The following is a 12,091-nucleotide window of genomic DNA, read 5'->3' as shown; positions in this document are numbered from 1 at the left end:
ATAGTATAGTAAGGCACAAAATGTCATAGTATAGTAAGGTATTAAAAGTCATAAAAATGTCATAGTATAGTAAGGCATAAAAATGTCACAGTATAGTAAGGCATTAAAAGTCATAAAAACGTCATCGTATAGTAAGGCATAAAAACGTCACGGTATAGTAAGACATAAAAAGTCATAAAAACGTCATAGTATGGTAAGACATAAAACGTCATAGTATAGTAAGACATAAAAAGTCATAAAAACGTCATAGTATAGTAAGGCATAAAAACGTCACAGTATAGTAAGACATAAAAAGTCATAAAAACTTCATAGTATAGTAAGGCATAAAAAGTCATAGTATAGTAAGGAATAAAAAGTCATAAATAGTCATAGTATAATAAGGCATAAAAAGTCATAAAAACGTCATAGTATAGTAAGGCATAAAAAGTCATAGTATAGTAAGGAATAAAAAGTCATAAAAAGTCATAGTATAATAAGGCATAAAGAGTCATAAAAAGTCATAGTATATAGTAAGGCATAAAAAGTCATAAAAGTGTCTTAGTATATTAAGGCATAAAAAGTCATAAAAACGTCATAGTATAGTAGGCATAAAAAGTCATAGTATAGTAAGGCATAAAAAGTCATAAAAATGTCATAGTATATTAAGACATAAAAAGTCATAAAAATGTCATAATGTAGTAAGGCATAAAAAGTCATAAAAACGTCATAGTATAGTAAGGCATAAAAAGTCATAGTATAATAAGGTATAAAAAGTCATAAAAAGGTCATCGTATAATAAGGCATAAAAAGTCATAGTATAGTAAGGCATAAAAAGTCATAAAAATGTCATAGTATAATAAGGCATAAAAAGTCATAGTATAGTAAGGCATAAAAAGTCATAAAAATGTCATAGTATATTAAGGCATAAAAAGTCATAAAAACGTCATAGTATAGTAAGGCATAAAAAGTCATAGTATAGTAAGGCATAAAAAGTCGTAAAAATGTCATAGTATTGTAAGACATAAAAAGTCATAAAAACGTCATAGTATAGTAAGGCATAAAAAGTCATAGTATAGTAAGGCATAAAAAGTCATAAAAATGTCATAGTATAATAAGGCATAAAAAGTCATAAAAACGTCATAGTATAGTAAGGCATAAAAAGTCATAAAAAGTCATAGTATAGTAAGGCATAAAAAGTCATAAAAACGTCATAGTATAGTAAGGCATAAAAAGTCATAGTATAGTAAGGCATAAAAAGTCATAAAAACGTCATAGTATAGTAAGGCATAAAAAGTCATAAAAATGTCATAGTATATTAAGGCATAAAAAGTCATAAAAACGTCATAGTATAGTAAGGCATAAAAAGTCATAGTATAGTAAGGCATAAAAAGTCATAAAAACGTCATAGTATAGTAAGGCATAAAAAGTCATGGTATAGTAAGGCATAAAAAGTCATAAAAATGTCATAGTATAATAAGGCATAAAAAGTCATAGTATAGTAAGGCATAAAAAGTCATAAAAATGTCATAGTATAATAAGGCATAAAAAGTCATAGTATAGTAAGGCATAAAAAGTCATAAAAATGTCATAGTATATTAAGGCATAAAAAGTCATAAAAACGTCATAGTATAGTAAGGCATAAAAAGTCATAGTATAGTAAGGCATAAAAAGTCGTAAAAATGTCATAGTATTGTAAGACATAAAAAGTCATAAAAACGTCATAGTATAGTAAGGCATAAAAAGTCATAGTATAGTAAGGCATAAAAAGTCATAAAAATGTCATAGTATAATAAGGCATAAAAAGTCATAAAAACGTCATAGTATAGTAAGGCATAAAAAGTCATAAAAAGTCATAGTATAGTAAGGCATAAAAAGTCATAAAAACGTCATAGTATAGTAAGGCATAAAAAGTCATAGATATAGTAAGGCATAAAGAGTCATAAAAAGTCATAGTATAGTAAGGCATAAAAAGTCATAAAAATGTCATAGTATATTAAGGCATAAAAAGTCATAAAAACGTCATAGTATAGTAAGGCATAAAAAGTCATAGTATAGTAAGGCATAAAAAGTCATAAAAACGTCATAGTATAGTAAGGCATAAAAAGTCATGGTATAGTAAGGCATAAAAAGTCATAAAAATGTCATAGTATAATAAGGCATAAAAAGTCATAGTATAGTAAGGCATAAAAAGTCATAAAAAGTCATAGTATAGTAAGGCATAAAAAGTCATAAAAATGTCATAGTATATTAAGGCATAAAAAGTCATAAAAACGTCATAGTATAGTAAGGCATAAAAAGTCATAGTATAGTAAGGCATAAAAAGTCGTAAAAATGTCATAGTATAGTAAGGCATAAAAAGTCATAAAAATGTCATAGTATAGTAAGGCATAAAAAGTCATAAAAACGTCATAGTATAGTAAGGCATAAAAAGTCATAGTATAGTAAGGCATAAAAAGTCATAAAAACGTCATAGTATAGTAAGGCATAAAAAGTCATAGTATAGTAAGGCATAAAAAGTCATAAAAATGTCATAGTATATTAAGGCATAAAAAGTCATAAAAACGTCATAGTATAGTAAGGCATAAAAAGTCATAGTATAGTAAGGCATAAAAAGTCATAAAAATGTCATAGTATATTAAGGCATAAAAAGTCATAAAAACGTCATAGTATAGCAAGGCATAAAAAGTCATAGTATAGTAAGGCATAAAGAGTCATAAAAAGTCATAGTATAGTAAGGCATAAAAAGTCATAAAAGTGTCTTAGTATATTAAGGCATAAAAAGTCATAAAAACGTCATAGTATAGTAAGGCATAAAAAGTCATAGTATAGTAAGGCATAAAAAGTCATAAAAATGTCATAGTATAATAAGGCATGAAAAGTTATAAAAACGTCATCGTATAGTAAGGCATATAAAGTCATAGTATAGTAAGGCATAAAAAGTCATAAAAGTGTCTTAGTATATTAAGGCATAAAAAGTCATAAAAACGTCATAGTATAGTAAGGCATAAAAAGTCATAGTATAGTAAGGCATAAAAAGTCATAAAAATGTCATAGTATAGTAAGACATAAAAAGTAAAAAAAAACGTCATAGTATAATAAGGCTTAAAAAGTTATAAAAACGTCATCGTATAGTAAGGCATATAAAGTCATAGTATAGTAAGGCATAAAAAGTCATAAAAATGTCATAGTATAATAAGGCATAAAAAGTCGTAGTATAGTAAGGCATAAAAAGTCATAAAAATGTCATAGTATATTAAGGCATAAAAAGTCATAAAAAGTCATAGTATAGTAAGGCATAAAAAGTCATAGTATAATAAGGCATAAAAAGTCATAAAAATGTCATAGTATAATAAGGCATAAAAAGTCATAAAAAGTCATAGTATAGTAAGGCATAAAAAGTCATAGTATAATAAGGCATAAAAAGTCATAAAAACGTCATAGTATAGTAAGGCATAAAAAGTCATAAAAAGTCATAGTATAGTAAGGCATAAAAAGTCATAAAAATGTCATAGTATATTAAGGCATAAAAAGTCATAAAAACGTCATAGTATAATAAGGCATAAAAAGTCATAAAAACGTCATAGTATAATAAGGCATAAAAAGTCACAAAAACGTCATAGTATAGTAAGGCATAAAAAGTCATAGTATAATAAGGCATAAAAAGTCATAAAAACGTCGTAGTATAGTAATGCATAAAAACATCATAGTATAGTACGAAACAAAAAATCATAAAAAAAACGTCATAATATAGTAAGACATAAAAAGTAAAAAAAAGTCATAGTACAGTAAGACATAAAAAGTAAAAAAAAAGTCATAGTATAGTAAGGCATAAAAAGTCATAAAAACTTCATATTATAGTAAGGTATAAAAAGTCATAGTATAGTAAGGCATAAAAAGTCATAAAAACGTCATAGTATAATAAGGCATAAAAAGTCATAGTATAGTAAGGCATAAAAAGTCATAAAAATGTCATAGTATAATAAGGCATAAAAAGTCATAAAAATGTCATAATGTAGTAAGGCATAAAAAGTCATAAAAACGTCATAGTATAGTAAGGCATAAAAAGTCATAGTATAATAAGGCATAAAAAGTCATAAAAACGTCGTAGTATAGTAATGCATAAAAACATCATAGTATAGTAAGAAACAAAAAATCATAAAAAAACGTCGTAGTATAGTAATGCATAAAAACATCATAGTATAGTAAGAAACAAAAAATCATAAAAAAAAGTCATAATATAGTAAGACATAAAAAGTAAAAAAAAGTCATAGTACAGTAAGACATAAAAAGTAAAAAAAAAGTCATAGTATAGTAAGGCATAAAAAGTCATAAAAACTTCATATTATAGTAAGGTATAAAAAGTCATAGTATAGTAAGGCATAAAAAGTGAAAAAAACGTCATATTATAGTAAGATATAAAAAGTCATAGTATAGTGAGGCACAAAATGTCAAAGTAAAGTAAGGCACAAAATGTCATAGTATAGTAAGACATAAAAAGTCACAGTATAGTAAGGTATTAAAATTCATAAAAATGTCATAGGATAGTAAGGCATAAAAACGTCACAGTATAGTAAGACATAAAAAGTCATAAAAACGTAATATTATAGTAAGGCATAAAAAGTCATAAAAACTTCATAGCAGAGTGAGGCATAAAATATCACAGTATAGTACGTCATAAAAAAAATTGAAAAAAGAACTTCATATTATAATAAGGCAAAAAATATGAAAAAAACATCATAGTATAGTAAGGAATAAAAAGTCATAGTATAGTAAGGTATAAAAAGTCAAAAAAACGTAATAATATAGAAAGGCATAAAAACAAAAAAACCCTTCATATTATAGTAAGGCTTAAAAGTCATAATATAGTAAGTCATAAAAAGTAAAAAAAAATGTCATAATATAGTAAGGCATAAAAAGTCATAAAAACGTCATAGTATAGTAAGGCATAAAAAGTCATAAAAATGTCATAATATAGTAAGGCATAAAAAGTCAAAAAACGTCATAGTATAGTAAGGCATAAAAAGTCATAGTATAGTAAGGCATAAAAAGTTATAAAAATGTCATAGTATAATAAGCCATAAAAAGTCATAAAAACGTCATAGTATATTAAGGCATAAAAAGTCATAGTATAGTAAGGCATAAAAAGTCATAAAAATGTCATAATATAGTAAGGTATAAAAAGTCATAGTATAGTAAGACATAAAAAGTCATAAAAACGTCAGAGTATAGTAAGGCATAAAAAGTCATAAAAACGTCAGAGTATAGTAAGGCATAAAAAGTCATAAAAACGTCAGAGTATAGTAAGGCATAAAAAGTCATTGTATAGTAACCCTGACCCTGCGAGAGCGGATGCCTGTGACGTCACCGGGATTTCCTGTGAGTGTTCCGCCTTTCCTCCGCACCTTCGATGCTCCAGCTGCCAGCCATATCTCCTGATCAGCTGGGCCCTTCTCTCGTCTCCACCCCGCGTATAAAAGAACTGTTATTCTTGTTGTTCGCGGCGATCTGTGTTGCCCGCACGCAGACTCGCCGCCGCACTGTGTAACAGTGCTTGTTGTGATTGTTGTTGTTGATTGATTAGAGCCGAGTGAAACATTGTGAGAGCTAAGGTTGTGTGTTTTTTGTTGTCTAGCGTAAAGTTAAGTGCCACTTTGTTTGAGATCTGGTGTTTTGTTGTTTTGCTTTTCTTTTGTTAGCTGCTTGTGTTCTTTTGTGTTAATTGCATTATTGGGGGGCTTTGTTTTTCTTGTGCCGCCTCTCTTTTTGTTTACCCTGCTTACTTTTGTTAATAAATGACCTTATTTAACCCTTAACATCTTGGGTTTTATGTTTCTTTCCTTTCCCCTAACGAGCTGGTTGTAACAGCACAAAACGTCATAGTATAGTAAGGCATAAAAAATTTTTTAAAAATGTTTTAGTATAGTAAGGCATAAAAAGTCATAGAATAGTAATAAAAAGTCATAGAATAGTACGGCATAAAAAGTAAAAAACAAAACGTCATAGTACAGTAAGGTGTCAATAACTTCAGAATGCACAATCTCACAGATCAGTTGAAGCTTTTATTTCCAAACACATTCATAAGGCCACAGACTCACTGCACATTCTGGTTGGAATCAGACAACAGGAAACAAAAACATCCAAAAATATTTTTCTCAATATAGAATCAGATATAAAAGAGTTTGTCCTCCATAAGAGACTAGATGAAGTGCTTTAGGACACAGTCACAGAAACATATTTACACAACGGCAACGTTAAAGGAAGAAGAGCAAATCAAAGAATCAAAAGTTTTCAAAGTAAAAGCATCTGTAGTGATCTTTGAGGGTCAGTGTTTGTTTAAATAAAACACAAAAAACAGACTGGGAGAGTAAGTGTGAGAATCATTTCTGATAATCTGCTGTGATGCTCAACAGGTAGAAGTTCAGGTGAATTGTGGGTAAAATTGCCCTTTAAATGAGCATGTTACATCACAGCAGGAGCTCAGACACAGGACGGAGCAGCAGGGGGAAGCTGAGTGTAGAAAACTGTGACGAGCTCTCCGGTTACAAACAGAAAACTCATTATTCATTCTGCTTTAAATACCAAAAACACCTGCACAGGTGAGAGACAGAAAAGCCAGACTTTATTTCAGAGCCTCACTGTTTTTAAAACCCTTCAGTAACAGCGGAGGAGGAGGAATCAGCTGGGTGAGACGCAGTTTACTAAATACATGATCTCTAAGGCGGGAAACTGAAAACCTGTTCACACTGAGGAGGAACTGATGGCAGTGTTTGTTTTGTGTTTTACTCGTTATCTTTGTCTGAACATGTTACTGTTTAAAATCCACATTTAACTCACTGTGTTATAAAAACACCTAAAAGGTTTCACCACAGACTAAAGTGTTACACCTGCTGACACGACTCATCCATCAAAGCTCCTCCAGTGTAAAGGTGTGTGTCCATGTGTAGTGTGATTATAGATCAGCTCTAGCTTCTATATTAATACTGTGAAAGTATCAAAGCCTCAGTCCACAGAGAAATGCACACAGCCTGTATTCAGAAACTGAGCCTTAAAACCAGCCGTCAGGACTTCTGGAACTTTGTGATGTCACAACAAAGCAGTCACCAAGCCCCGCCCACCTGGACCCACCATCCAAACCTTGCAGGATTTGGTTTCTCTGAGTGTTTTTACCTGAAATCTGATTTATTTTTATGTGATCACTCAGAAAACAGTCAGCCAATCAGAAGAGAGGCTCAGAGCCTCCTCTCTTCTGATTGGCTCACCGACCTGTTGTTACTAGAGCTGCAGAGAGAAGCATGAGAGAGGAGATGTAAAACTACACTGAGATGGTTTTTATATCTTCTGATGGATCAACACTTCAAATAAAACACAGAAGAAGAAGAAACATGGAGCTTTACAGGTCAAGATGAATCAAATTCAATCAGACGTTACAGTCCAGTAATGGATCAATCAAGGCAACTATTTCAATAACTGATCAATGGGTTCAGTTCTTCTCTCCGCTTCTTTTCTTCATTAATTATCATGAACTGAACTGACTGAATATCGTTGGTGTTGAACTGTCGTTAAGACACAACACGTAACAGTGATGAATACTTTACACTGTGTTCTGATGTTTTATAAACTAAATATTGATACATAACAGATAATAAATCTATATGATGTTATGTGAAGAAAGAAACAAAGTAACTGATCGACCAATCAGCAGCTGGCGTTCACAGATGACTGCATGGCTTTTATCAGGTTAAAGTTGTGGTTTACTGTTTTTTCTTACTGTGTTAAAACCATCTCTGATGTCTGTGACTCCATTAAAACATCAGAGAGTGTCACACGTTCCTTCATCACCATGAACACACTGTGTTCACTTTGACCCCCCCCCCCCCACCCCCCCCCCCCCCCCCGAATCTAGAAAACATTCTTTCTCTTCCGTAGGTTTGAATCTGCACATCTGTTGACAACAATAAAAACAGAAGTGTCAGACTTCAAACACACCAACCTGTGTGTGTGTGTGTGTGTGTGTGTGTGTGTGTGTCAACTCCTCTGTAACCTCGGTTTACCCATGAGGCCGTTCTCTGCAAGATTTTCTTTGCAACCAAGAGAAAGTGGAAACCATGGCGACCACAGCTCAATAACAACAACAGCTGATGTGGAAAAACAACAACAACAGAGGCGGTGGAGGAATGTGAGGAACTGGTCTCTGTCTCTCGGGGACGGTCCTCTCAGAAGCCCCTCCCTCCTTCAACAGCTTCCTGAGAACCCGTCTTCACACTTTCAAAATAAAACTCATCATGGCGGTGAAGCGGGAATCTCTGTGGCGTCCTGCGCTCCTGCTCAGGCGTAGAAGATGAGCTCGGGGATCTGCCCCCCCTGCACTCCGGTGCCGTTGGTGCTGTCCGAGGAGCACTGGAACTGGAAGGTCACTTTCCCACACTGCACCTCTGTCATGCCCTCCTGGCCGAAGTAGCTCAGCTCGTTGCCGTCCAGCACCACGCTGGCGGTGTAGAAGGTGTCCGGCTCGATCTGCACCGGGTACTCGAACCAGACGGGGAAGGTGCTGCTGGAGCCGTCCGAGAAGTACTTGATGATCCTCTGCGCCATCGGCACGCCCTGACGCTTCAGCTCGATCTTGGCGCTGTACTCGGCCGAGCCGCAGCTGGAGCCGTACAAACCGAAGCCGGCGATGAACACGCGCTTGTCCACGGCGAACTGGATGCTGTCGCAGCGGCCTCGGTACCGCCACTGGTTGCTCCTGTAGGCGCATGACTGGAAGCGGTGGCAGCGCTGCGGCGCCAGGCCTTTACGAGGTTTGGTGCAGAACAGGAGTTCAGGCTTGTTGGCGGCGGTGTACCACAGGAAGATGTCGTTGGTCTCGTTGAGCGTGAGCACACCGGACTGCGCCGCTCCGTTGGCGAAGTCCTCTAACGCCATGGTGGGGATGCGGATCAGGTAGATGGCCTTCCCCAGGACCAGGCGCTTGTTCTCGATGGTCGGGGACAGGTCCTGTCGTTGGCACTCGGCCTCGGCCCAGTTCAGCGCCGCCTCGAACACCACCATCTCTTTGGCGTTGAGCGTCTCCCGCCGCAGGATGCTCTCCAGCGTCTGAGTGTCGATGTCGCAGAAGCCCTCGGAGCGCAGCGCGAGCTCGGCCTGCGCGTCGATCACCTCCCAGCAGCGCTGCGTCAGGTCGGGCTCCTCGAACAGGCAGCTCTGCGACAGCAGCACGCAGGCGTTCTTGGCGCTAAGGCTGGTCTCCAGGAAGTTGACGCAGGCCCGGGCCAGGTGAGGCACGATGTACTTTTTGGCAGCATAAAGGGTGGCGAGCACCGTGTCGGCGCAAAGGTCGATCTCATCGCAGTAGATGTACCTGCAGAGGTCAAACAGAAATAAATATGAACCTTTGTTTTGCCTGATATTTCTACTGAGAGAATCCAAAGGTGGACGTACTTCAACATGGCCAGGAAGGAAGGAGGCTCCACGTCAGGGATCCGGATCTCCTCCTGATCCTCGGCCAGTTCGCCGTAGAACATGGCGTGGAACACGGAGCTGCCGACGGCCAGGACGTACTGCAGCAGAGGGAGAGAGAGGACACATTGACATCGCACAGAGACAAACAGCTGGGAGCTCTGGTCATGTGACTCAGCTTCACTGCTCTCCAGTCCGTTACCGCGTCACAACATATGAACAACATGAAAAACGTTGAAAGTTAAATAGTTTTGTTTTTATGTGGCTGGTTTATCTTCAGGCTCATTAAAGACTTTCATTTTAAGATTGTTAGTATCACCTATGAGTCACTGATCTGCAGTGCAGATGTCGTACGTTCTATCACGTCTCACACTCTGTCAAAGTTCCACGCGACCGACATGTTGTTTAGTTTTGGCGGCCTGTCGGCGGGAGGCGGAGCTTCACTACACAGGTGATCGGTTTGAAGGTGATCGCTGACTAGAAGCTTTAATTCCCTTCTACCCCAAGATCCCTTCTATAAGAGTCAGTCAGTCTTTGTCACACTTTATAGTTTGTGTTCAGATTTTGAATCTGGAAGGTGAAACGTCTGAATCAAGGTGACTGACATGAACTCCTGAGACCTGGATCCGGTCCAGGATCGTACGAGCTCCACGAAATACTGAGTCACAACAGATCCACAAGTTTTTCTTTAAGACGAGTTTGTCCTGAGATAATGAAACATTTTAAATCATATTTAAATTTTTATCTTCTAAAATCATACATGACATTATAAAACCTTTAAATCCACAGCTGCTCCTGAACAGACCTGCAGTGACGGGTTTTACCTTGTGTCCTGGGACTCGCTGCGTCCCTCCAGGTGGCCCGACCACGAAGTGAACATCCGCCATCATCTCATTGTTGAACATGACTGAATTTCTACAAAGACACAGAATTCACCAACTGTCAGTGTTTTATATAAAGAACAAAAAGATTCATATGGAGCTTCCTCCTCACTCAGGTGACCTCTGCTGTTTTGAATCAACACTGACGGTGATTTACGCTCTGCATGTGACGCAGCAGTAATAAATCTGTGGTTGGAGGGTCTGAATCAGGACTGAGGCTCCAGGACCAGAGAACCACAGAACTTATTCTAGACTGTCTAAAATTGTTTTTTCACCAATCTGATGATGAACTGGAGCCTCTTTGGTTCCAAAAGTCTGAAACAAACAAGACTGGATGGTTTTCCTTTACTCTGATGAGACCGAGAGACAAAGTTTGATTATCACTTCCAGCAGACGACACATGGGTGTGGTTTCACTTTATTTACCTGATCATTTGTGTCGGGATTCAGACAAAGAGAGGAAGTGAGGCTTTCTAACAACACAAAGGCTGTTCAGTTCCTGTTGTTTCAAATAAACAGTGTCAAACTCATATGGACTAGACAATGGATCAGTACAAACGTGTTGCAGTCAAGAGCCCACCCTCTTTCAGCTTTCTTCAATGGACAGTAGCTGCTACAACATGAGTTTAAAGACTTAACAATGGTTCAGTGAATCTAATAACAGGAGAATAACAACCAACAAGTGGGAACGAGCTGAAGGTCCCTGAACCCACCGTCATGTTGATGAAACCAGTTTGTGACATGGAGCATGATCCTGCTGGAAGGAGCCATTAGAAGATGAACAACACTCAGACACACTGAGACATTCACACCAGAGAGAGCCGTGCTTCCGCTCCTCCACACTGTCCAATCAGCTGTGTGGATGAGCACCTGGAGGGCAGGTGTTCAGACACTCACCTCTCTCGGATGGTGGGGTACAGGCCCTGCCAGTTGCAGCAGCCCTGCGCGGCGGAGGCGGTGTTGTTGTTGGTCAGGTTCTGCTGCTGGTACTGCTGGATGGAGGTGGTGCTGCTCGCTGAGGCGGGGGGGACCAGCTTCTTAGTGGGGAACAGCTCTGCAGCCATTATCTTCCAGTCAGACTGCGGGCCGGCTCATGGCTGAACGGCGGAGGGTGGAGAGGACTGCGGAGAGACGCGCTTCATGATCAGTGACAGAGAACACAGGAGCGACCCGAGGGTTCACGGTGTAGCTGTGCTAACGTTAGCGGAACTAGCCAAACATCGTCAGGGTCCTTTTCACCGGCGGGTTTTTAACGTCACCTCGATGAAACCTACCGACACCGAACCATGTCAACGCCGAGCTAAACACACACACAACAGAGAGTTAACCGGGCGATGTCCGAACCCCGGGGTGTTGTTAATTCACTGTTACCTTTAGCATGTTTATGCTAGTTAGTTAGCCAACTAAGTTTAAAGGTATATGAGTTTATTCTCCCGCCATCGTTCGGCTGTTTTGTAAATAACACAGTCTCCACTTACTTGAGTGTGACGCAGAGATATTTCGGATCATATCCTGTCTCCACATTCACTAGTTTTTTAGTTGTTCAACAGACTGGCGGATTAGCTTTGTTTACAGTAGCTAGTCATCTTCTTCTTCTACGGTTTACAGCGGCAGGCTCAGCTCATCGGAGGAAGAGCACCGCCCCCTGCAGGACACAGAGGAAACTACACTGTGATGCTGCTGGAAGGAGCTGCCACTTCATGCTCCTCTTGGTTTCCTGTTTGTGATGCAATTATAAAACTCTTTCGAATAATTAAAGTTTGTTTTATACTAATT

General features: G+C 37.6%; 1 protein-coding gene across 1 annotated transcript; it reads right to left on the bottom strand.

The window, feature by feature from the left end:
* Window positions 1-7,877: 7,877 nt before the first annotated feature.
* LOC130163419 (BTB/POZ domain-containing protein 3-like) lies at window positions 7,878-11,986 on the bottom strand. Its single transcript, XM_056367612.1, has 5 exons — window positions 11,794-11,986; window positions 11,213-11,436; window positions 10,260-10,350; window positions 9,418-9,536; window positions 7,878-9,337 (listed from the first exon to the last, which is right to left on the bottom strand). Exons 2-5 carry the CDS (start codon window positions 11,377-11,379, stop codon window positions 8,305-8,307), a joined length of 1,410 nt encoding a protein of 469 aa, XP_056223587.1. The 5' UTR covers window positions 11,380-11,436; window positions 11,794-11,986; the 3' UTR covers window positions 7,878-8,304.
* Window positions 11,987-12,091: the final 105 nt, after the last annotated feature.

This window comes from Seriola aureovittata, chromosome 3 (genome assembly GCF_021018895.1).
Source record: "Seriola aureovittata isolate HTS-2021-v1 ecotype China chromosome 3, ASM2101889v1, whole genome shotgun sequence".
Lineage (NCBI taxonomy): Eukaryota > Metazoa > Chordata > Actinopteri > Carangiformes > Carangidae > Seriola > Seriola aureovittata.
Note: the sequence above shows the minus strand (reverse complement) of the source record. Positions and strands in the feature narration are given on the sequence as shown.